General features: G+C 43.0%; 1 protein-coding gene across 29 annotated transcripts in view; it reads left to right on the top strand.

Annotated features, from left to right (window-relative positions):
• SLMAP (sarcolemma associated protein) overlaps nucleotides 1–26853 on the top strand; it is a 163129-nt gene that overhangs the window by 53286 nt on the left and 82990 nt on the right. For 15 of the 29 annotated variants that reach the window (XM_074957700.1, XM_074957701.1, XM_074957708.1 and 12 more), the window contains exon 3: nucleotides 15478–15631. In XM_074957700.1, the coding sequence (XP_074813801.1) occupies nucleotides 15478–15631 (154 nt within the window). The remainder of the gene's footprint in view (nucleotides 1–15477; nucleotides 15632–26853) is intronic. The other 14 variants (XM_074957718.1, XM_074957710.1, XM_074957714.1 and 11 more) reach the window with 1 other exon arrangement.

Below are 26853 nucleotides of genomic sequence, written 5' to 3'. Positions count from 1 at the left end.
TATTGAACATGTCACCATGTGTTCTCTTTTTCCCTCTTCTAATTTGCTGTAGCCTCTCCACTGATGTGGAGAATGTGCTGAAGGCCAAGCTTTCCAGTGTAAGGCATGCAAAGCACAAGGCAACCACTGTCAGTACATATCCTGGGTCTGGTACATGGTTGCTGTTTAAAAGTCACTCCCCTTATTACACTTAAGTAAAAGCCAGAACATAATCAAAATCCCTAGCTATTCAATGAACTGGTTTGCTGTTCCAGCCCTGGTGAGTATGGTCCAGCATTGGCGACAGGTCTTGTGCTGCAACTTGTGGGAACGCAGGTAGGGAGCATAGGCAGGCAGATGGACCATTCCCCCTCCCCTTAGGAACTTGGAGGTTGCTTTGAGGTCAGGGACCAGCATTAAGCCTCCCAAATTGTGGGCTTTGTCCAAGGTGGCTCCAGGAGGAGGAATTGTGGCCAAGAGAGAACACAGGAAGCCCCTCTCCCTTCCCCCCACCCTTCCCTTAACGCTGCTGGTAGCAGATGCCCTGGGCTTGCAGATTCTGAGGTCAATGACCAAAACCACCAGCAAGTTGACTGTGGTTAAGGGACCCGGAAATCACCATGGGTTGGGGATCACATGCTCTATTGTTTGTAGTACGAGCACTTTTAATGAAAACGTCCACTGTTTCCCCTAAGTCACCCTATGTGATATCAGTCTTCTGAGGGTAACAGAGGCGGCAAGGGAGCAGATGCTGCAAGCATCTGGGTACAGACCTGCTCCTTATGCTGCTATGCCAGCAAAGTTAATACTGGAGGCATGGGAAAGTGTCCTACTGTGGTGGAAGAAATAAGGCAGCTCTCTGCAAAGGATTGCAGAGATCTCCATGGAGGATTTCCAGGCCATCCCTGTGCACATAAACAGTCTTTTCTGGGAGGCACCCTCTGTGAAACTGGAGTGGCCACTGGGAAGCAGATACCCACTGCACCTCACTTTTTGTTCAGATTAAACATAAAATATAAGAGCATGTAACCCCTACAGTTTGATTGGAATTGCATACTCACCGGAGGTGCCTTCCCTGGCATCACGCTTGGTCACCATACTGTCCGGCGACTGGCTGGACTGCTCTGGGGTTAAAAATAGCTCCTGGCTCTCAGGGAGAGTAGATTTCCCACTTGCCTGTCACCCATTCTCCTCCTCTTCCTTGTCCAGAATGTCCTTCTTGTTGTTTCCTGAGGTGGCCTGGGACTCAGATTCCTGAGAGGTATTCACACTGCATTTGGGGGTAGTGGTGGGGTCACCACTGAGAATCGCATGCAGCTTATTGTAGAAGCAGCATGTCTGTGGTGTAGAAGCAGCATGTCTTGTGCAGAACCAGAACGACTGTTCCCTCCCTTGTCTTCTGTTACGCCTGCTGAAGTTCTTCGATTTTTTCACACAGCACTGCTGCGTGTCCTTAGTGTAGCCCTTCTCCCTCATGCTTTGCGCTACCTTTTCATAGATGTTTGCTTTTTTTCAGCTGGATTGGAGCTGTGCCTGCACAGACTCTTCTCCCCACAGATCAGTAAGATCCACTACCTCCCGTGTACTCCAGGCTGGAGTGCGTTTGTGGTGTTGAGTCACTATGATCAGCTGGGCTGGCAAGCTCACCACGCTGATCAAACAGGAAATGGGAATGCAAAAGTTCCCGGGGCTTTAACAGGGGATGGGCTGTTTCCTATGTACCTGGCTGCTCTGCAGCAGAGTTGAAAACCATCTCCAGAGCGGTCGCAGTGAAGCATTGTGGGACACTTCCTGGAGGCCAATTCCATCAACTTACACAATACTGTGTCTAAAGTGCCTCTCTGTCGACCCATCAACATCAAATTAAGCACTACGCCTCTCATGGAGGTGGAGTAATTAAGTGAACATTACAGGCAAGTTAGGTCGGTGGAAGGGACCTGGGTAGTGTAGACAATACATTATTAGGTCAATATAAGGTGGCATCCATCAATCTAAATGTGTAGTGTAGACTAGGCATCAGTAGAAGCAGTACAGCATCTGGAAATGGCTTTAATGCATCTGTTCATAGCTTTCCAAACTTGTAAGCTATTCAGAGCTTTGTGTGCAACCGTGAATTGATAGCAATCGCATCTCTTTCATGCTGCTGCTTTAGGAATGGTATAGATAAGCGCTGCAATTGCTCATGGAGGAAGTCTTAAAAATATGAAGGAAGGTTGAAGTAGTTGAGACAACCTCTTCTCATCCCATTCACAATCAGGAGATGTGAGGAGGGGAGAACTCGTTCTCCTCTGTCAGTCTGGAAGGAGGAGAGGGGCTTTGTATTTGATACTGGTAGGTGACTAAGACAAAAAATGAAACTCCTGAGTAGGATCCAGGGACACCATTCTGTTATGGTTCTTAGCACTTTACCTTTTTCCAGACATCTTGGGTTGAAGCTGGGGGCTTGGGTTCTTCCTAGATTCTTGCCCTGAACCTCACTGTTGGTGCACTCCTCATTTCTCCTATTTTCTTCTGATTAGTAGGTACCTGATAAACTTTTAAAATTCTGCTGTATTCATTTGTTATGCAGCTTTTACGTTTTAAAAAAAAATAGAAAAGATGATGGCTTAATTTTCTTCCTTTTGCAGGAAAAATTAGTTACTTGAACATCTCAAGGGACATCGGGTTTCTTCAGATAATCAAAGTTTTGTAAACTATAAACACTTTCTGTACAAGCTTCACATTCTGAGGATGCAGAAAAAATGGATCATGTTAATTTTGGATAATTAGGCTCACCTTTTTCTCCTCAAACGCTTCATTCCCTTCATTTGATAAAACTGGACAAACTCCTGTAAATTGACAGGTTTCAGAGTAACAGCCGTGTTAGTCTGTATTCGTAAAAAGAAAAGGAGTACTTGTGGCACCTTAGAGACTAACCAGTTTATTTGAGCATGAGCTTTCGTGAGCTACAGCCTATGCCTATGCATCCGATGAAGTGAGCTGTAGCTCACGAAAGCTCATGCTCAAATAAACTGGTTAGTCTCTAAGGTGCCACAAGTACTCCTTTTCTTTTTCCTGTAAATTGGTTGATGTTTCAGGATTTCCTTAACACATGTAACAGTGTTTGTTCCTCCTTTACCTTCTTTGTCTATCAACTACAGAGCTTCCAGCATAGGTGCTGGAGCTAGGGGTGCTCCTGCACCCCCCCCATGCTTGAAATGATTTCCTTCATATTATTATTCCTAGGGGGATTCTCTGCCACTGCATAATACAGAATTTTGCAGCAATTAACTTGCACACAGAATTTCCTTTCCCCAATGTAAATGGTCTGCAGTATGGCTGGCTGCCACTAGGGGCTGCTGGACCAGCAGAGCCCAGCTCTTGTATAGAAAACACTGCCTGGGGGAAGGGGTGGGAACTAAAGGGTTCCTGACAGCTGCAGTTCTCAGCATGCTCTGAGGGAAGGAGAAGGCTGCATGCAGGAAACTCCGTGCAAACCTGGGACCAAGCATCGGGCTGTTTCTCCCTCTGGATCCCTGGGTTCTGTGGGGGAAAGAGGGTGTTTTGGCTGGGGGCTCACAGCTGCGCTCTGGGGGGAGGGGGTGTGAATAGCTGGGCTCGGGGGAACCCGCGGCTGGGCTCGGGGGGGGGGGGGGGGAAGAGGAGGTTCGGGTGTATTGGCTAGGGTGGGCCTGCAGTTGGACTCTGGGGGGAGGGGTTGTGAGTGTCTGGCCCCCCCTCCTGGGATTGTAGGTGGGGGAGGGGGCAGAGAAAGAGGAACTGGGTTGTCATAGGTGTTTCTTTAACTCTTGCCTCCTGGGGGTATTTTTGAATGTGTCTGTACTGTTAGGAACATACTTGCTGACAGGTATTTTGAAATATATTACCAAAATAATTGAAACGGGTGTAATTATGTAGTTTTATGTTGACAAATAAAATTTGAAGAATTTTGTGGAATTTTAAAATATTGTGCACAGAATTTTAATTTTTTTGGTGCAGCAGTTTTAATTTTTTGGTGCAGAACGCCCCCAGGAGTATTCATATACATGGTTTAGAGTTCAGTTCAATGGCTCTCAGCACTCCCACTATACAAATTGTTCCAGTGTCCCCTGCCTTCCAGTGTTTTTCTGTAAAATGATCATGGGTTCTTTTTGTTAAATGTCATAGATGTTCTTGTTCCATTTTATTCAGTTCACATATGATTTTAATAATTTCAGACTTCAAATTTAAAAAGTCTCTAGGATTGATTTGGCTTAGTGCTAGTTTCTTAATTTAGAATGAAGCTCTGTCAAAGCAAGGTAGAGTTCCTTTTTTTATAGTTCACTTCTGACCACTGTAGTCTTAAAAAAAAAGTAATATTTTTATTCATAGTCATATATTAAAATTTACTTAATGCAGAGCAAGTTAACAAAATAACTGTCAGGTTTAACCACTTCCTCTTGATCATGACTTTAAGATTAGAAAGTTGTTTGCTATCTGAGAGATCTTAGAAACACTTTATTCTCTAGTACAGGAATTCTGTTGAGGGTAGCAATATTTCCCACTTAAGGGGAGAATAAATTAATTTTAAATCTTTGATACAATAGCATTCCACCTATGGAAATCAAGTTACGGATTGAAAGAGCTATGTGGGGAAGCTTGCCTTTGTCTAGCTACCTCGCTCACTTTCTCCGTCAAAATCAGCACACGCTACAATTGAATTTTAGTATTGCTTGCTGTTCAAATAATTTTTACCTAGTGTGTTCAGTACTAAAATTTGAACATATTTCACCCACCAGAACCCCTATCATTTTGTAGTTGCCAATAGTAAACAATAATACTAGCTCTACTCCATTCACTATCCAAGTCACCAGGAAGTAAATCATCAGAGAACACAGATGATGATAATGATAGCATTATATAATTTCTTATTTGTTCAAAGCATTATATTTATCCTAGGTATTTAGCCTTCAGAGCTCAGCCTGAGGTTTCTTCTTTTCGGTCTTTTAAAGCTATAGTTGGTCTCAGTATATCGGCTCAGCCTCTTTAGGTGGAACTACAGAAAATGTATTTTTATATCTTTTGCATAAGGCCTTCTCCCCTACAGGAGCAGTACTGTAAAATACATATTTTGATCTCTTAAATCACATTTTGCCAATTAAACATTTTGAAGGTATTTCTTCATCAAATTCTCCCCCAAATCATTCTGAACCAAAATTATGTTACACAACAAACTGGTTATCTCAAGGCTATGTAGTGAATAACAATTTCTCAGGAATTTGGCCTGTGGTTGGATGTTTTATTAATGTAAACTAAAAGGACATTTGCAGTGTGGGGAAGCTCCAACTTGAGCTTAACTAATCCAATTTCAATTTAAAAGCAAAACTCAGTCTTATCCATGTAAATGAGGGTTGCTTTTTGTTGGTAATTTTTTGATTTGACATATTTCACCTTACATTGTTGCTCATGACTGGGGATTCAATACCCGCCTCCTCTTCTCAGTGTCTAAAGCAGTGGTCCCCAACCTTTCTTGTGGGAATAGCATATTGCTATTCCCAGAAGACCGTGGCGGGTGCCAGACACCCTGCCGCTGAACTGCCGCCGAGAAGAGCCCTGAATGATTCAAACATAAACTACTGCCTTTAATCCAATGAACATGTCTCTTCCCCCCCCCCCCCCAACTTTTTTGAAAAGTATTTTTAGGTCCAAAACAAGACCTGCTTCTCCAAGATCAGCTGACAGAGTATCAAGAACTGCCCTTTTATGTCTTAATTACATTCCAGGAAATTTCTCCCACTAGATAGTGCCACCTTGTTTTCTCATTAAGCAGCATCCCTTAAGCTTCTCTTGGGTAAGCTAAATAGATAGAGCTCCTTCAGTCTTTCACTCCAAGTCAAGTTTTCCAATCTCATAGTCTTTCTCATTGCTCTCCTCTGAACTTTGTCTTAAATTTTTTGACATCTTTCTTGAATTGTGGACACTAGAACTGGACACAGTATTCCAGTAGCAATCATACCAGTGCCAAATACAGAGATTATTAACATCTCTACTCCTACTCGATATCCCTCTGTTTATAAATTCGAGGATACGTTAACCCTTTTGGCCACAGCATCTTGCTAGGAGCTCAGGTTATGCTAATTATCTGCCATTATCCCCCTCTCCCCCCAGGTCTTTTTCACAAGCAGTGCTTCCCAGGATAGTCTCCCATCCTACAAGGATGACTTGCATTTTTTTTTGGGGGGGGGGGGGGTATATGACTTTGCATTTGGTTATATTAAAATTCATGTTGAACCCAGCTTACCAAGTGATCCAGATAGCTGTCAGTGACCTCTTCTTTATTTTCCACGCCCCAGTCCCTGTCATCTGCATACTTTATCAATAATGTCTCTTTCTTCCTGGGCATTGATAAAAACAGTGAATAGTTACTAGGCTAGAACTTGCCATGATGTAATTTCTAGTGATGTAATTTTGCCCTCTTGAATAAAATGAAGTTCTAGTAAGAAGTGCTAAATCTTATAATGGTGTAACAGTTCTATTTTACCATTGCGTGAGAATTTGGCTTCGGAAGTGTAAAGCAAAGTCTAATGGTTCTTTTGTGCTTGGATCAGATACCTTCTGAGAAGTGACCTAAAACTTTTAAGTTGAAATTGTCAAGGGTGATTCCCCACTCCGGCACTTGGAGCGCAGAAGGTGGGGTCCCGCAAGGATTCTAAAAATTAATACTGGCCACCGCAGGCTTGTATTAAACTCCCAAGGTTACAGCTTTTCTCTGACCTTGGATGGGTAGATGCTGCCACCGCCCAAGTGCAAAAACCCCTTTGAGAACCCAGGAAGGCGCACTTAGGAAGTTCTTCCTGTGGGGTACCCTCAAGCCCTTTCACCCCACCCTCCGGGGAAGAGCTGAGAGAGAAAACAAAGGAAATCAGCTGTTGCCACCAACTAATTAAACAACACGTGCACAAACCTCTTAAGACACAAAATCCAATCTTGTTCTTAAAAAAGAAATAAATACATTTGAAAACTTAGGCTATTGCTAGATTTAAAAAACCCACTTACAAAAATTAAGCATCAAGAATAACCACCGTGAGGTCCAGCTTAAAGGTTACAAGCAAAACAAAAGCATTTGGGGTTAGCACAGAGGAATCTACAAGCCATAAAGAAATTTAAAAAAAAAAATGGAATTGCGTCTTCCTAGACATCTCCTGATCTACTTACATATCTGGGGGTTTCAAGTGAGTATTTTCTAGGTATGATTCAGATGATTTTTCATATCTGGCCCCAAGCTTCTTACAGCATAGTTCCAGCCCTGTCTCTGCTTCTCCCTCGAGAACAGCAGACAGACAAAGGGGAAGCTTTTCCCCAATATTAAAAAGTTCTAGCCTTTTCATTGGCTCCTTTGGTTAGGTGCCCACTCCCTTCCTTTTACCTATCCAGGGAAACTTTTTAACCCTTCACAGGTAAAGAAAGTAGAGAATAACTACTAAGAGGGATTTTATAGCTAACTGGCTGGCTGGGTGTCCATAAAAGGGAGATCCCACCCCCCTTTTATTTATCACAGAAGTAATGAAAAATAAATTGAGACAAGGGGATGGCCTTGAGGTTAAAGCACGAGGTCTGGGATTTAGAGCATTTGGAGTAATTCCTAGCTCTGGTACAGATTTTTCTCGTGTGGCCTTGGACAAATGATTGAATCTCCTTGTGCCTCAGATTCCTGTCTGTAAAACTGAGATACTTCCTTTCTCCCAACTTCTTGTCTTTTCTATTTAAATTGTGAGCCCGTTAGAAGCCTCTTTCTGTGTGTGTGTGTGTGTGTGTGTACGTATGTACGTACGTACGTACATACATACATACATACATACTAGGGTGACCAGACAGCAAGTGTGAAAAATCAGGACAGGAGGTGGGAGTAATAGAAGCCTATATAAGAAAAAGACGCAAAAATCGGGACTGTCCCTATAAAATCAGGACATCTGGTCACCCTAATATATACAATGCTTAGCTCAGTGGGCCCTCTGACCCAGTTGGGGACTTGACACATTTGTATATTACAATAGATCCTCAAGTATCAGAGGGGTAGCCATGTTAGTCTGGACCTGTAAAAGTGGCAAAGAGTCCTGGGGCACCTTAGAGACTGACAGACGTATTGGAGCATAAGCTTTCGTGGGTGAATACCCACTTCGTCGGATGCATGTAGTTAAAATTTCCAGAGGCAGGTATAAATATGCAAGCAAGAGTTAGGCTGGGGAGAATGAGGCCCTCTTCTAGCAGTTGAGGTGAGAACGCCAAAGGAGGAGAAACTGCTTTTGTAGTTGGCTAGCCATTTACAGTCTTTGTTTAATCCTGAGCTGATGGTGTCAAATGTGTTTTGCTCTCTGTGTTGCCATGGACGTTGCCTTTATAATTGTATAATTTTTTATTATTAAAGCAACTTTCTAATATTTAAACATTCTTTAGCTTTAAGTCTAAGGTCAGTTTAAATCGCTCTTATCTAAGAGAGTTTTATATAATTAGTACTACATCTAATTTGGAGCTTTTGCTGAGAACTTTTCTCTGTTATCCTCTTCCTGGGTGGAATTACACCACCTCTTCTGAGGCTGTTAATCAACTTCCATAAGCTGTTTTGTTTTCTTTGTAGTTTGTTTAGAAAGGGAGAAGTTAGAATGTGAAGCGACAAACTTTAAGAATACGCTATAAAGAAAAGGAATTGAATTTGAAATTAATACTTGTATTGACTCTGCCTAGCATTTGTAGCAAAAGGTTAATTTCCCCAAATTCTTATGTGAGCCACAATGACAAAATTAAGAAAGAGAGATGTTTAAAAAGTAGTAATTAGTAACTATGGTGACAAATGTCTTATTGCAGCAAGTCAGTCAGCTATATATAAAGTAAAGTACTTGTAAATTAGAACTCCTCCTCTAGATCTGGCTGTCTTCAAAAATATGCCTTCTACATCAAAATTAGTGACATGGATGTTAAAGGAAGTCTGTTTTTGTAAAGTGTTCTCATATTATGTGGTAAAATGTTTTATCTTTTTGGAGGGGAGGGCGAAGTATCACACGGAACTGTTCCCTTTAATATCTGATGGGTATTTGCAATTTAATGGCCGTACCTGAATGATGCAATGGATACCTGAATGTTTTGGAGATGAATTTTACTTTCTGAACTTCTGTTTATATGCAGCACTTTAGTTTTTCCAGACAAGAGTGGTGCCTAGTTGTCTCAGCAGAGGATCTTGGGCTGAAGGTGGAGCTGGGGGCTGAACTGGACAGGGGAAGGAGCTGGGGCTAGAGGCAGAGCTGGCCTGGGGTATAGGGGCAGAGCTAGGGTGGGGGCAGAGCAGGGGCTGGAGCGGAGCTGCAGCTTTATGGCGCTCCCTTTCTGTCCCCTGTGGGGGCTGGCCCAGTCCCCGCAGCGTGCCCCTCAAATGTTCCTCCATGCCCCCTAGGGGGGCATGTTCCACAGTTTGGGGACCACTGATACTGAGGAAAAATATTCATTCAGTAAGAGGGACAACATTGTTTAGCATGCTGCTGGGGAGAGGAGGACTGCCTCAGGCCATATTTTTCTCAGCGTCTCTTTAATTTTCTAACTGGATTGACAGCGATCTTATGTGCTGCCTTAATGCTGTTCAGGGTGTTTGGGAATCATTCTTCCGCTGTTTGGTTGCCATTTTCCGATTCTGTTGATTTTGCCTGTTTGGGTAAAGTTTACATTACCCAGCTTGATGCAATCAGTGGGTCTCAGTGGTTTCCAGAAGAGAAGCTACAGTTTGAGTTTATTCTTTTGGCTAATGAGGCATTTCTGAGTTTTTCAAATTACATTTGTGACACTTATACTAATAAGCAGTCCTGCTGGCTCATGTTTAGCCTGTTAGGTGGCGATCTACAGGGTTTGAGTATTTTCAGTCCCATTTTCCACTCATTATGGAGAAATATAAAATCAGTAAACAGCCATTACACAAAAATATTGGCTGTATACTAAGAGGTTAATAGTTTGATCACTCAGATGTTCTTCTCAAATGTTTCAGGCTTAAGCATTACTTTTTTGTGTTTTGTAGCAGCAGCAGTTGGGCTCTTGATTTTAAGAGGATAGGGCTGATTTGCATAGGATGGTTTAAGTCAGGGTTCGGCAATCTTTGAGAAGTGGCTTGCCAAGTCTTCATTAATTTAAGGTTTTGCGTGCCAGTAATAAATTTACAGGGCACCCCCAACGGAACCCCAGACTGGCTGTGGGCTGAGCAGTGCCGGCAGCCGGGACCCCAGCTGGCAGGGACCAGCAGACAGAACCCCAGACCGGCAGAGTGCTGAGCTGCTCAGCCCGCTGCCAGTCTGGGGTTCTGTCGGCCAGCCCCTGCCAGCTGGGTTCCCAGCCACCGGCCCCGCTCAGCCTGTTGCCGGTTGTTGCAGTTCCATCCATCCTGGCTGGCAGCAAAGTGCCACTAAAAATCAGCTTGTGTGCCGCCTTTGGCACACGTGCCATAGGTTGCTGACCCCTGGTTTAAGTTTTCCATGTGCAATAGCAAGCAGTCTTATTTGACTTGCTAATCTAAGTTTTAATGCAGTCTCTAAATAAGAAACATATTAGACCTTTGGAGTAACCATGTCATTTTCTAAGTTTGGAGAGATGGATAATGAATTCTGCACACACTTCAGTAGAGCTGGGTTCTGTGCCAACTCTTGATAGATCAGCATGTGAGGGAGGCAGAGTTGTGGCTCCTAGGGCCAGTGATAACAAAGGGTGTGTGAGATTGCAGTCCCTTTTTAATCCGTTAGCTATAAAAGGAGCCACGGAGCTGCTGTTTACTCTGCCTGGAAATTGTGGAGTTGATTTTTGTGCACTCTTTCCCTACCCAAACCCACTTTACTTTGGCGTTCTGCATCAAGTGTTGATTCTGTGTGTCAGATTTACACAATTGTGGAAAACCTAATACTATTTAGATTAATCCTCCAAAGAGAATAGCTTTATTGTATAGCAGATGTCTAAAATCATAAGCTGAGGAAAACTGTCCTACAACAAGAGAAGGGAAATGAACAGTTGCCTTTCAGGAGCCAGGTAGAGAGATTCTAACAGAATGTCAACTGACAGCAAAGTTCAGATCACCAGATGAGCAAAGTGCTTTCTTATATCTCATGAATGTTCTCTTCACTTTGGATTTTTGCTAACTTACAGTGTGTTCTGATGGCAGAAATTTCTTGACTGGGCATTAGTTTAATCACTTGAGAAATTAATTCCAGACTGAGAGTTGGGAATTCTACTTCCTTTAATTCGTTCATTACAAACTTTCAGTGTCCTATTCTCTTTTCTAGTTAGCACTTCCACAGAGTTGAAGAAACTCAAAAGCTGTGGAGATAACAAGCAATCTTTTTGTAACATTCCAAGTTGGCAGGAGTACGGTTAAGGTATTCCTGGTGGAATTCTGCACCACTGCACGTATGCAGAATTCATGTGGTGTCGTCCCCCCCCACACACACAGATTTTGCTCTGCATAATATGGATTCTGCTGGTGAAGCACTGCACTTACATCTTTTGCCCACCAGGGGCTGCTGTGGCACAAGAAGAGAGGGCAGCCAGCCAGCAAAGAGGATGCATTCCTTACAGCGGGGCCAGGTGAAGAGGCACAGGATGGACAGAGCAGGACAGGCAGGGATGCGGGGGGAGGGTATCACAGATTGGGGTTCAGAAAGGCTAGTGGGGGGGCAAACTGGGGCATGGGCTCAGGAGCTAGTGGGGTGACAGCATTGAGCCAGGGGCTAAATGAGAGGGGGGGCTGCAGGGACTGGGGGATGGGGACAAATAGGGGTCAGCCAGGGTCTGCATGGGGGAGACTCCTCAACGTCCTAACATTCCCCATTCCCCACCCCCAAAAAATTTGTTCCATGCTTTTCCCACCCAAACCCAACAACCCTCCAGGTTCACTTCCATGCTCCTTCCCTCTCCCTCAGCTTCTCCATTACTCATGACTCCCGCAATCCTCTGCACCACTTCTGAGGGGTGAGGGAAATAGGTTTCTGTACTGTAGTTTAAAGGAATTACTGAGAGTCCTGAATTAATGTGCTTAGTAAGGAATCTATTTGTGTGGTTAAAAAAAAAAAACAAAAAACATTTCCTGAATCTCTTTTGTGTTTGTTTGTATTGTTATAGACATTTGCTGACAGGTATTTTTAAATAAATTACCAAAATAATTGAAACTGGCATGGTTATATTGAGTTACTTTGACAAATAAAGTATCCAGAATTTTGCAGAAGTTTAAAATATTGTGTGCAGAATTTTTAATTTTTTGGTACAGAATTCCACTAGGAGTATTAAAGGCTCCTTTTCCTCAGAAGTCTCCTTGGTTCATCATGCATACCAAGCTTATGCTAAGCAAACCAGTTAACAGCTGCATTATTGGTTACCAAAAAAAGTGTTTTCAACTTAGTTCTTGAAAAGAAAAATGTTAGTTTTTCAAATGTACAGTTCTTTCACTCTGCTTTTTTTAGTGGTAATAACATAAGCCTCTGATTCATTTTCAGTATTAGATCTGTACAGTATTAAGGCTTCTCTTAATTACTTGCTAGACTTCTAAAAAAGTACCAGTTTATACAGTGACTTAAATCCAGAAAAAGTTTCCACTGGTTGTTAAGATAATTCTTCGATTATACAACCTAAAAGAGTTAAGTAACCATGAGAGAGATCGAACAACAAAAAAAATCATACAAACTGATGGTAGTATAATTCCTACAACTAAAAAATGATAGTTGTGTTCAGTGTTTATACCAGTCCTGGGGGTTGGGTATTAATTCCTGGAGATGGATGTGGAAAACTAAGATTTTTGATGTCATTCCCTCCCTCACATAAGGGACTAGCTATCTTTGTTTTCGGTAGTTTGTCTCCATCTGTTCGAGGACACGGTCCTGAGCAGGCTCTTATTAGAATAAAGACAGTGGCCTTGGAGGCTTAAGAGCAAAATTGATTTGTCACATGCTTCAGTGTGCTGCTTTCCTTGCAACCTATATGAGTTACCATTAGCTTAAAGGGCACGGCTAGACTCGAAGCTCCAAAGCGCTGCTGTGGGAGCGCTCCCACGTCAGTGCTTTCAAGTGCGAGTGTGGTCGCACGCCAGTGCTGGGAGAGAGCTCTCCCAGTGCTCCTGGTATTTCACCTCCTTGAGGGGATTAGTTTAGCTAATTAGCTGGGGCACTGTTTACACTGGTGCTTTTCAGCGCTGTAACTTGCTGCACTCAGGAGGGTGTTTTTTCACACCCCTGTGTGAGAAAGTTGCAGCGCTGTAAAGTGCCAGTGTAGCCCTAGCCTAAGGCACTTGGTCCTACTTGCAACAAAATATGCCTTCTCAGTCTTCAAACACGATGACTCCAGGAAGTGTCAAACCCCATTCTGGTACGAGGGGAATTCTGCTGTCGAGCTCCAGTTCACATCCTACAATGCTAGAAGTTCTGTGTAAACTACTGGGACAGCTTAGACTCAAAAGATGTACACTGTGTTGGATACTCCCTTTAGTGAATATCAATAAGTAGGGAGCCCTGCAAGGGATAACGTCTCAAGGGAATCAGCCTTCCAGAAGCATGAGAGGGCTGAGGAGCCCCAGAGCAGACTGCCTATCTGTCAAAACCCTGCAGATCTACCCCAGAAAGGCTCCACGCTTATACAAGAGGAAAGGGAGGATGAGATAGAGGCAGGGCCGTCCCGAGGTGGGTGTGGGCCCCCGGGGCGGAAGTGACGGGTCGGGCCCGGAAGAGACTAATCCGCCGGCCAGTTGCACCAGCCCGCGGAGCATGGAGCGGGGCGGGTTCCAGGGCAGAAGTGATGGATTTGTCTTTTCTGGGACCGATCGTGCCGGCCAATCACACCAGCCCATGGGGCCCCCTAAAGTGCGGGGCCGAGAGCGGTCGCCCTGATTCACCCTACCCAAGGGATGGCTCTGGATAGAGGGCAGGCACTGGTAGGACTGAGCCTGCGCCTTAATCAAAGACCTGACTCTAGCACTTACGAGCAACTCTGAGCCCAGGGGAAGACAGGCAAAGAACAGAAGAAGCTTGCACTGTGCAAGCCCTAGTCTGCTGGTTCAGCCTTCATGAGGCTTGTGGAGCAATAGTAATCTGTGAAGATGCCTTTCATACCAGCAGACCAAAATAAAACCTAAAACTGCAAAAGCATAATTATAGAAAATAGTCCCGTGTTTGAGATTAATAGCTGAAAAGTATGCTCATGTGTCATGCAAACTGGTCAAATTTTATACTTGTTTAATAAATGTAGTGAAATAATTTGAGGGATATGAAAATTACATAACCAGAAATTGCTCCTGAAACCACAGCATTCTAATGATGTTTCTTCATGGAGACTAATTACTAAATACTGCAATTCAAAGAATACATCTAAAGCCAGGTCTGCACTAGAAACTTTTGGTATACTAAAACCTTCTTGGGGTTTGATTTTTGGGGGGACACCAATTTAAAAATTGCATTTCCACTTGAAAACACCACCTTGTAACACCTAAGGTTAATATAAATGTAAATATTGGAGGGTTTTTTTAGTTAAATTGTATATCTGATAACACTTTGTCATCATTCTCATGTACAGCTCTGTAAGATTAAAAATGTAAAGAATTTCATTTCAATATAAATAAGATTTTTATGGAGTAAGTTTTCTTCCCATTTTATAATCTTAAATTGTTTGTTTTGTACTTGTTTCTTTAGTTTTCTAATTAATAGATTTTAGATTTTACATAGAATTTTATTCTCTTCAGAGGTTTCATACTTAGACTTTATATTTATGCTGAAATAGACAATCGACAAGTAAAGGGGCCTTATTAACATGCTTAGCATGAGAACAAAAAATCAAAAAATGTTTTGACTAGTCTGTACTCAACATTTGAAGTTACTTGTAAATGTACTCCTAAGTCATTTATGTGCTTTTGAAAATCCCACCCTTAGATGCCTCAATATGGCCTATCTCTAGGTCAGTATTTTTTTAAATATTTGGGAGGAGTTGAGAGCTGGTCCTCTGCAGCAGTATTTCCATTCTGCATTTGGGCTTGCTTCTCTCACCTTCTTGGCCCCATATCTGTTTCCTGAGTCTTCATTTTTTCCCAAGCTTTTCTTTTTACCATCAGTGCCCTGTTGTACAACCTAGCTTATTTGTATCATAGAAACACTGATTTCTTAAGAGTTAGATGTCTTAACCACTTTAAGGGTTAGATGTGTTAACTGACATGATCGTGAATTTTAGAATAGATACTGCAAAAATGCTTGTTGCTAGTCATACTTACCTGTTTAAACACAACTAGCAACAATTGTTTGTGTCGCAGCTATGCTTGAATTTACAGTAGGGTTCGTTAACACACATTAGTGTGTGTTAAAGCACACTAAAATTCAAGTATAAACATAATGTAAAATGTGAAGTTTGCGAACAGAAGTATTTCTTATTCCTAGCTTGTGTATTAACTTGACATTCTACAGTAGAATGGAATTTGTCTGTAGCTTCCATTTAATCAAACTTTCTTCTTGCAGAAAACTTATTGCAGTGTAATTTCTTTCTTTACAGTTCTATCTTCAAGACACTAAGAGTAGTAATGGTACCTTCATAAACAGTCAGAGATTGAGTAGAGGATCTGAGGAAAGCCCACCATGTGAGATTCTGTCTGGTGACATCATCCAGTTTGGTGTAGATGTGACAGAGAACACGCGGAAAGGTAAGGGTACGGATCACCTTTTTTTAGTTTCTATTTTTAACTTCAGTTATCAAGTGTACTTATTGGGAACATTGTATTACCCAGAAAACTTCAGTGGGAAAAACAAACAAATTTAAAAGTTTTAAATAGGCTGTGGTATTGTAGGGAAATCCAGGGGTTCCTGTGTGGTTTTTACCAATGTTTTTACCCTCCAGATAGGAGAATCCCACAGTATTGTCAAACAGTAGGATGAGGATGGTGCTGGTGCAGATGGTCATTTGCATAAAGTATTTCTTGATACCATGGTCAGCAATAGTTTGAAACTGATGAGGCTCTTGCTGGCTGACTCTTTCTTTTTTTTTTTTTTTTTTTTTTTTTTCCCTCCCCCTGCTGCTATTGCTGCTGGGAGCACTCTGAAATTGAGAGGGAAAGGGATAAAAAGACAATGGAAAGCTAGAGATATGCTGCTGCTAACTGAGGGACTGTTAAATGAAAAAGAAATGCTTCATCCTCCAACTCGAACTCACGCTCTCCTATAAGCATGCATACTCGAGAAAGTCCTGTATTAAGATAAAAGCTGCATCTCTGGGTTAATTGGTAGACCTGCTGCCCCTAGCCCCTTTCTTCTGCATTTATGTACAGTTTAGCTAATTTTTCTAATAGTGATTGTCATTTCTTGTTCTCTGTTAGGCTTATTCTGTGCCAGGGGTGGGCAAACTTTTTTGCCTGAGGGCCACATCTGGGTATGGAAATTGTATGGTGGGCCATGAATGCTCACGAAATTGGGGGTTGTGGTGTGGGAGGGGGTGAGGGCTCCGGCTTGGGGTACGGGCTCTAGGGTGGGGCCAGAAATGAGGAGATTCAGGGTGCAGGAGGGGGCTCTGGGCTGGGGCAGGGTGTTGGGGTACAGGGGATGAAGGCTCTGGCTGGGGGTACGGGCTCTGGGGTAGGGCTGGAGATGAGGGGTTGAGGGTGCAGAAGGGTGCTCCGGGCTGGGACCAAGGGGTTCGGAGGGGGATCGGGGCTGGGGCAGGGGGTTGGGACACAGGAGGGGGTCGGGGTGCAAGCTCCAGGTGGCACTTACCTCAAGCAGCTCCCAGAAGCAGCGACATGTCCCCCCTCCAGCTCCTACACGAAGGTGCAGCCAGGTGGCTTGGCGCTCTTCCCCCTCAGCAGGTGCTGCCCCTGCAGTTCCCATTGGCTGTGGTTCCAATGGGAGCTGTGGGGGCAGCGCGCCAAGCTGTCTGGCTGCCACTATGCATAGGAGCTGGAGGCGGGACATGCCACTGCTTCCGGAAGCCGTGTGGAGCCACAGCACGCATGGAGTGGGGCAAGCCCCCAGCTGGAGCGCCAGAACAGGGCAAGCCCCAGACCTTGCTTCCTGGAGGGAGCTCAAGGGCCAGATTAAAACATATGAAGGGCTGGCTGTGGCCCCAGGCCATAGTTTGCCCACCCCTGTTCTATGCATGAGCTTATAATAGGCTTATAATACATAGCCTCAGAAATTTTTTAAGAAAATGAGTGCCCGTTAGGTGATTTACACATCAGAATTCTTGGAAAGAATCCTGCATGAATTATTTATTCAGCAACACAAAGTTTGGCAAGAGAATGTAAGTGCCCCAGTGGAAGCATAAAGTTAGTCTCTACTGTTGTACCAGAATTCTTCACTTTCTTTATAAAGATGATATTCAAAAACCTTATATTAGGAAGAAGAGAGTATTAAGATAAATTGATAGTTGAGGGAAACTACTGGATTAACTGCAGATGAGATAGTATCTTACTCAGTAGTATCCCTGAATAGCAGAAATTTTAAAGGTCATAAGGTGAATAGGATGAGATTATGAATTCATTCTGCTGTTTAGTGTTTTTTGTTCTTTCCTCCTATATGTTTGTAAGTGTGTGTCTCTAGCCTTGCAGTTTATATTGGGCACTAAAATATGAAGACTAAACTTTAATAGGGAATTAAGGAATATGTTAAGTAATTGGGGAGTAATTCATCAAGGCATCAAAAGGGTCTTATAGGGCTGTAAATTACTTTCAGAATAGGCTGGGAGTAAAGGTCATCCACATGAACTCTGCTTTTTACTTTCATCCCAAACGTTCCTACTATATATATCTCTTGAGTTTCTTTCTGAACTAAACATTTTTAGGTTTTTTTGTATTAAACGAAAAAAAGTAGAATGACGTTTAAGCACCACTTTGCTGAATTGAATAATTTTATCTAATAACTTACCCAACTTAAAATTTCATCAAGTGTCCTTCAGTCCTCTGCAAACCTGATTTTGATGAGGAATCAGTGTTGTGGGTAAAAAATGAAGCAACATTTATGCATTACAGACTTGCCTGGGAATTATTTTAAAATGCCATTAGATCTACGATCAATGAATGCCATATATAGTGCATTCCAGGAATATGTAGAATGCACTGTGCCATGGAGCAGGGGTCTCCAAACTTTTTGAATCGCGCACCCCCAGGGCCAGCTCTGGGGAAGCAGAAAAAAAAAATGCTGCTACCGGTGTGCCGCCGAAGATGGAGCAGGGAGAGCCGAGCTGCCGCCGAAGATGGAGCAGGGAGAGCCGAGCTGCCGCCAAAGAATCAAAGGTCCAGGAGTCCTGCTGCCACTGTGCCGGTGGCGCTCCTCCTGCCGCGCACCCCCGTGGCTGGTCTTGCGCACCCCCTGGGGTGCGCACACCCCACTTTGGAGACCACTGCCATAGAGTACACTCGACTGCAAATAAACTTGGGAATGTTCTATTTTTGCCAAAAATTGCTGCTTACACTAAAAGAGCAGGTGCTAGAGTTTGGAGTATCTGGGTCCAATCAAAAGGCCACGTGAGCTAGTTGAAGAGAACACTTTGAACTTTCATGTTGTGAAAAGAAAGGTGAGTCTCAGAGACTTGTGTCAATATCTACAATTAAGACAAATTCTGTAAAATCTTCTGGAGAATGCACTAAGGAGATGTGTTCCAAGTATGGCAAGAGTAAGTATTTTCATGGTTTTAAGTTCTTCCTTCAAAATACCACAGTATCTTAGACCAGGGGTCGGCAACTTATGGCATGCTCGCAAAAGACAGCGCGCGAGCCGATTTTTTTTTTTTAATGGCATGCTGCTGCCTGCCGGGTCCCAGTCGCCGGCCCCGCTCAGCCCACTGTCGAACCCAGGCCAGCCGCGGGCTGAGCGGGGCCGGTGGCTGGGACCCTGGCAGGCAGCAGCATGCCATTAAAAATCCTGCCCGCCCCGGCCCTCTCTTCTCCGCCCCCCCATGGGGGCAGGGTGAAGAAGCTTGGTCCTGCCGGCTGCTGCTGCAGGGCAAGCAAGCTCCCTGCTCCCCCGCTGTGCTGGGTTCCTGCCCCTCCTCCTCTCCCTCTCTGCTGCCGATCAGCTGATGGCCCTTGCGCGGGAGGAGGAGAAACGGAGCCGCAGCATGCTCGCTGCTCCGGGGAGGAGGCAGAGAAGAGGTGGGGAAGGGGGGCTGGAATCAGGGCATATCCCCTCCAGCCCCCTGCTGTGAGCTTCTCTGGGCAGGGGGCTGGGAGCACCCCCACGACCCTAGCCCATGCCCCCAGCCCTGACCCCCTGCACCACCCTCACACACTCCCAGCCCTCTGCCCTGACCCCTGCATCCCCTCACAACCCCAGCCCTGACTCCAGCACCCCCCCACGCATACCCAGCCCCCCATGTCCTGACTCTTGCACCCCCCACATCCCACCCCCACCCTGAGCACCAAACGGGAGCTCCTGCACAGACACCCCAATTCCCACCTGCACCCTTGCACCAAATGGGAGTGGTCCAGGTAAGCACTCCACACCCAAATCTCCTGCCCCAACCCTGAGCTCCCTCCCTCATTCTCGCTCCTGACCAGATCCTAAACCCCAACCCCCAGCCTACTCCTTCACCCCCAGCCTTGTGCTCAGTGCAGAGAGAGGAAGAGAATGGGCTAGAGCCAGGGAGAAGGTAGTTACCCACTCTATGTGGGCAGGGCTGGGATCCCAGACTGGCAGCGGGCTGAGTGGGGCTGGCAGCTGGGACTCTGGCTGGCAGGAGCTGGCGGACGGAACCCCAGACCGGCAGTGGGCTAAGTGGCAGTGGGCTGAGCTGCTCAGCCCGCTGCTGGTCTGGGGTCCCAGCCGCCGACCCCGCTCAGCTCGCTGCCAGTCTGCGGTTCTGGCTGCCAACCCCTTGCCAGCCGGGGTCCCAGCTGCAGGTCCCACTCAGCCTTCTGCTGGCCTCGGTGAATGGAACCCCAGGCTGGCAGCGGGCTGAGCGGGCCGGCAGCGTAAGATCAGCATTTTAATTTAATTTTAAATGAATCTTCTTAAACATTTTGAAAGACTTGTTTACTTTACATACAATAGTTTAGTTCTATATTATATAGACCCATAGAGTGTGACGTTCTAAAAAACGTTAACATGTATTACTGGCGCGCAAAACCTTAAAGTGAATAAATGAAGACTCGACACAGCACTTCTGAAAGGTTGCCGACCCCTGTCTTAGACTATATTGCAATCCAGTCACTTCACAAATTTCATTTTGGTAAACCTAAGCTGTTTGAAAGATGGGTTGTTTGAAGGAAAGTTATTTAAAAGCTTATTAACGCATACATTCTTTTAGTCATTTACAATGACCAGTATATGAGGGGAGAAATTGGCATTCAGAACAGATGTCTGTCATTAATTTGATTAACTTCCCATTTAAAATTGGGGCTGAAAACTTAACCCTGTCTTAGGCCTTAAGGAATATTTTTAAGTCAAGTGAAGAGTACATACATAGACGCAGTTGTAAATTGACAAGTTAGGTGTTTATGCTAACGTTTTTAAAGGAACACTGTCACTTGAATTTTTGAAATTGATGTATTAAAAAACATTTTTATATTATACCCTTTATATAATGTGCTCTGAAATTTTTTATCTTTTAAAATGCAATAATTTTTTTTGCTGATATTCATGCTACTTTCCAGTAAGGAGGAGACTGGGTCAGCCAATGATATCACAAAATGTGGTCCCTGCCCCCATTCATTGACTTGGAGAGTGAGGAAGGGTAGGGTTCCCCTCCTGCCTTCCCGTCTCCTGTTCATCCCTAGCTTTATGCAGAAGTCCACAATAAGGAGACTCTGAACATAGAAACCCCACCCATTGCATTGTTGTTACTAATGAACATCCTAATGCAGTTCTAGGGGAAGAACGTACACATGAGGTCCCTTCAAAGCATGAATGAGAGTGACATTGTCATGCCAGTGCACATGAGAGGAGCTACAGCTGAACAGCAGCAAAATGAACTGACTATACAGAAAACACAAAGGGCTATTAAAATGCACATAGTAAACAAATGGAAACAATACTTTCTTTTGTTCATTTCTTTTAGTTTACTATAATATTATTCATAATAATAATAGGAAAAATGCAGACAAAAATGCCATATACAAATAGCGACACTCCTTTAAAACTAAATTCCATTCTGATATTTATATAGCATCTTATACAGACACTAGTCATCTTCGCCTTCTGAAAAACAGTTGCATGCTGATAATGTAGTGATTGTACAGGCAAAGAGTAGTAATTGTGCTTTTGAAAACCCTTGGATATATATAGATATCATCATTATAACCCATTTTTATTGTAAAGGCTATTTTGTTTGAGTAACCAGTTTTCCCAATAGAGAAGAATTCCACTTTGGTCTGGTTCATCCAAATAATTCCACATGTAAAAAGGTAATGTTGCCCCTATTGGGTTGTAGTATAAGCATTCATTCCTCAAATTCCTAGTGTTGAGCTAGAATCCCTGACATAGGCCAGAGATGAGTTCGTCCAAACTTTTTTTTTCCCTTATTGAAGAGCATAACTTTCTTAGGTTATGTTATGTATTGGTGAGCACCTAGGCCTATTCACTTTTTCCCTACTTAGTGCATGTTTTCTCTGTTCCTCACCATCAACATTTCTCTGCATGTTGCTTTGTTTAGTGATGGCTTGCTTTCTGTTATAGCGATTATTTATATTCTTCTTAGAGTAGTGTCCCTATGGGTGCTCCACTTTAGGTGTCTGTGTGCCCCTGCACCTCTAATCGGAGATTTTTGGTAGCAGTGTCCCTTTTGAGCCTGCGCATGTGCTCTCCCTCCCTCATGGTCTGCCTCGAGGCTATTTAGCACTGCACGGGCAAACGCCCCCTCTTCCTTCTCTACCGCCTTTGACCACACACTTCAGCCTGGGACTTTAATCTAGTTCTCAGGGCTTGGACTAAACCTCCCTCCAAGTCCAGGGCAACTTGTTCTCTCTTACTCCCGTCCATGACGACAGCATTTGTAATTGCCATCACCTCAGCTAGGCACAAAGGAGAAATAGCGGCCCCCATCATTCATGGTCTTTGTCTTAAAAATAAATAAATAAATAAATAACTCTTCCTCTAAGGCCATATCCCAAGTGTCTCCCTACTTTTTCTGCACTTTCCATATGAATCAACAGATCCATCTCCCTGTTTTTTCCCAAAATCACATTGTGACAACTGGGAGACAATTGTGCATATGCTAGATATTAGAAGGACGTTAGTATTCTACTTGGACAGGACTAAGGACTGCAGGAAATCCCCTAAACTCTTCCTTTCATCCACAGAAAGATCCAAAAGCTCTGTGATATTTCCTCAAAGACTATCCAAATGGGTCTCTAGTTGCATTAATCACTTAGCAAGGGCGCATCTTGCTTCCGTCCATACGCACTCCATGAGATCAGTTCCTACCTCAATTATATTCCATAGGGATACCCCCATCTCCCCAATCTATAGAGCAATGATTGGGGCCTCTGTCCATACTTTCACAGAACATTATGCGATCACTGAAGATTCTGATAGAGGGGACACCTGTTGCAATTTGCTATCTCAAGCTTTCCCATCCTTGGTTCATGTGAGCATGTCCAGTATGAGCCAAGCAGCGCACTCAGTGCTGTGCCTGTCTGTAACATGGGGAGAGCATGCTCCAGTCAGGGTTGCTGGGCCTGCGATCGCAGAGGGGGGAAAGAGGGAAGGGCAGCGATGAGCACCCTGGGTTCCAGCCAATGCCACTGGGCCTGATCCTGCGCCCCGCGGGGGGGGATTAGGGGAGGTGCTGCTGGGCTTGATCGGTGGGTGGGGTGATACTTCAGGGCCCGATCCTGTGCACTGCCCCATTTTTGCACCTCTGCTGGCTCTGTGCCCTGCATGGCTGCCCCACTCGCCCCGCTCTAGCTATGGCCCTGAGCTACAAAACACAAAAATTTATTATGCTTCACCTTTAAGTTTGATCATTCATTCATTCATTCACTGAGTAACTGAATGGAATGTTATGTGGCTATCTGTTTTTCTTTTTTGAACATGAATTGTGCAATTACATCTTCATTTTATACAGAGACATTTCAAAATCGTTATTCTGCACCTGAGGAACTAGCAAATAAGTTACAAAACAAGTTAAGCAGCACTAGTTACCCTTTACTTCCACTTTCAGTGATTGTCAGAATAATGACCTAAACCTTTGATTGGTGAGCTTGTTTTATTGAAACTTGGCAAAGTTGCTGTTTCATGTATTTGGGTATCTGTTTTTGTATTTCTCCTGTGCTTTGAATGCTATGCCACCATTTGTTTATAGACTAGACTCTACCTTCTTCTGTATACTTCTCATTTGGTAGTCTGTGAGAGTAGCTGGCTAATCAGATGGTTCGAGGCTTGACACCCTCTGCTGCTGCCACCATCCCACTGCTACTGTTTAGAACATAAGAACAGCCATACTGGCTCAGACAAATGGTTGTCTAGCCCAGTATCCTGTCTTCTGACAGCGGCCAGTGCTGGATGTTTCAGAGGGAATGAACAGACCAGGGTAATTTTGTATAATCCATTCCCTGTCTTCCAGTCCTGGCTTCTATCAGTCAGAGGTTTGGGGACATCCAAAGCATGGGGTTACGTCTCCGACCATCTTGGCTAATAGCAATTGATAGACCTATCCTCCATGAACTTATCTAATTCTTTTGGCCTTCACAACATCCCCATGCAACGAGTTCCATAGGTTGACTGTGCTTTGTGTGAAGAAGTATTTCCTTAAGTTTGCTTTAAACCTGCTGCCAGTTAATTTTGTTAGGTGACCCATAGTTCTTGTGTTATGTAAAGGGCTAAATAACCCTTTCTTATTCACTTTCTCCATACCATTCATGGTTTTATAGACCTCTATTGTATCGCTCCTTTGTCTTCTCTTTTCTAAGATGAACAGTCCCAGTCTTTTTAACCTTTTTTTTGTATGAAGGTTGTTCCATACCATTAATCATTGTTGTTGCCCTTCTCTGTACCTCTTTCACTTCTAATATATCTCTTTTGAGATGGGGTGACCATAACATGCGGTATTCAAGGTATAGGTGTTCCATGGATTTACATAGTGCCATTATGATATTTTCTGTCTTATATCTATTTCTTTCCTAATGATTCCAAACATTAGCTTTTTTTGACTGCCACTGCACATTGAGTGGATGTTTTCAGAGAACTATCCACGATGACTTGAAGTTCTTTCTTGAGTTGTCACAGCTAATTTAGACCGTATAATTGGGTTTGTCAGGGTGGATTTGATTTAAATCAAATGGATTTAAATCATGATTTAGATCACTAGTCAGGAAGTCTCGATTTAATAATGGATTTCTACATAAAAGTGTATTCTTGTTGGTTGTTATAACCTTAATTCATATTCTTCGCAACTTGGAGATAGAGGTAGGTTTCATTTTTAGAAGGTACACAATATAAATTTATTAAGTGATTTATTTTGAAAACGTTTCAGATTAATTTTACAGCTATATCAGAAAATGAATGATTGGTTATTTCATTTACCAAAGGTAATTGAAGCAGATATTTATGAAGTCATTGGGAGGTGAACTATCTCCAGTTTCAACAGGTTAATCATTAATATTTGGAGCATTTTCTTGCCATGCTGTATTAGGAGGAGAACATCACCAGACAGAAATTTAAATTGTTTTATTAAACTAAAACAACAACATTATGTATTCTGGATTTTCTTCTTCAGCAGCAAACATATAATATTTTAACAAAACAAGCATATGAATTTTTTAATTTAGTTAAACGTTCAAGTTGTTTAAAATCAGGTTTGTTTTTGTTAAAATTGTTTTTAACTAAAATAGTTTAATTTTTTTTTTTTTTTAATTTCAATTGACTGTCAGCCGAGGTCAACATGAAAAACTTAAACTATTGGCTTCTGCAGCTAACTCAGTCATCTTCACCTTCATTTTCCTGTTTGTTCATAATCTGGAAAAGAAAAACGAGCTTTCCTGCTTTTTGAGGTCCCAAACAATTTCTCAATTTGGAATGAATTAGTCCAAAGTAAGAAAATATTTTTTCTACACCGGCTGAAAAAGCTACTGCTGTTAAAAGTGAGATTATCACTTCAACAGTCTCTGAATCCATAGAGTAACAACTATATTTTTTGCTCAAACATGAGAATTCAAGAATAGTCCAGAAGGAAGACGGGCGGTCCTTAAGAAAGAAGTATGAAATAATTTTTTTTACCAACCTGAAGGTCCTGCATGTTCAGAAATGTTCCTTTCATCATCTTCAACGCAGCTTCCTCCTGAGAAGGAACACTTCTCATGATGTTGTTTCATTTGGGCAACCAGGCCTTGCATTTCTTTGTTGCACTGTTTTGCATTTTGCATGCATGCCTGTCTTACCTACAGGTAGAGGAACTTCATTAAAATATTCCCAAACTGGGTCTCTCTTACAGCCCGCTTCCATTATAGGTTTTCCCTTCTAGTGAGAGAATGGTATGATAGATCTCAAATCAATGAAGGCTACACTCAAAAAGACCTCAAGACTTCTGGAATATGCTGCTCAAACAGTTTCACTTTTGTTTCCACTGCCTGTCCCTCCCTTCTCACATTTATCTCCTGACTACTTCTACTTTTTCTTCTTCTCCTTGTCCAGATCTATTCCGCCCCCAACAGTCTTCTGTTCACTGAACTTTTTGAAACTTTGCACTTTTAGAGAGAGGTAAGGGATTGACCGTGTACACAGATTTGCAGAGGGACAATAGGGTTGAGGTCTGTTTATTTCTCACCTCTCTATATATTATATTATATTATTTATTTTTATTTATTTAAAAACATTTTTGCTGTTAACAAGCATGTTATCTCTGGAGACACAAATCCACAGTTTGAGAACTGCAAAACTAAGCTTCTCTGATAGTATCTTCTAGACTGAGCACTGAGTCCCATTGGGTAGATAGAAAGATTAACCTAAATAATCTATACAGAAGCCCATGGAACCCCACAAAATGGGGTCCCTAATCCATGAACTACTGGAACTCATTTACAAAACTTTTTGTGAACATTACATGGAAAATATTGTCTCATACTATAGAATTACACTTTATAATCCCTATTCCATGACGAGATATCTTTGAGCTATAATGCATCTTAATTAAAACTATCTTTAGATAGGTATTTTCCTCAAAAAGCGTTTTATCAAAAAAATCTGACTTAAATAAAAAAATCCAATTTTTTTTTTAAATCATTGATTTTTATCCACTCTGGTTTATGTTTTCCAATGTACATTACTTTGTGCTTATCTGCCATTTTGTTGCCCAGTCACACAATTTAGTGAGATCCCTTTGTAACTCTTTGCATTCAGCTTGGAACGTAACTATCTTGGGTTTTCATATCCTCTGTAAGTTTTGCCACTTCACTGTGCACACCCTTTTCCAGCTGAATATGCTGAACAGCACATATAGATTCTTGGGGGGGCCCTACTGTTTATCTCTCCATTGTGAAAACGGACCATTTATTCCTACTCTTTGTTTCCTATCTTTTAACCAGTTACTGATCCATGAGAGGACTTTCCCTCTTATCCCATGACTTCTTAGTTTCCTTGATGGGCTCTGGTGAGGGACCTTGTCGAAGGTTTTCTGAAGTCCAAATACTCTATATTGACTGGATTTCCCTAGTCCACATGCTTATTGATGCCCTCATTGATTCTAATAGGTTGGTTAGGCATGGTTTCCCATTACAAGAGTAGAGGTGATTTTTTCCCCCAACATATCATGTTTATCTGTCTGATAATTCTGGTCTTTAGTATAGTTTCAGTTAATTTGCCTGGTACTGATGTTAGGCTTCCCAGCCTGTAATTACCAGGATTGCGTCTGGAGCCTTCTTTTTTTAAAAGTCAGTGTTACAGTAGTTATCTGCCAGTCATCTGAAACAGAGGCTTATGTAAGCAAGAGGTTACATATCACAATTAGTAG

This window comes from Natator depressus, chromosome 7, assembly GCF_965152275.1.
Source record: "Natator depressus isolate rNatDep1 chromosome 7, rNatDep2.hap1, whole genome shotgun sequence".
NCBI classification, from domain to species: Eukaryota; Metazoa; Chordata; order Testudines; family Cheloniidae; genus Natator; species Natator depressus.
This window is presented reverse-complemented; position numbering and strand designations above follow the sequence as displayed.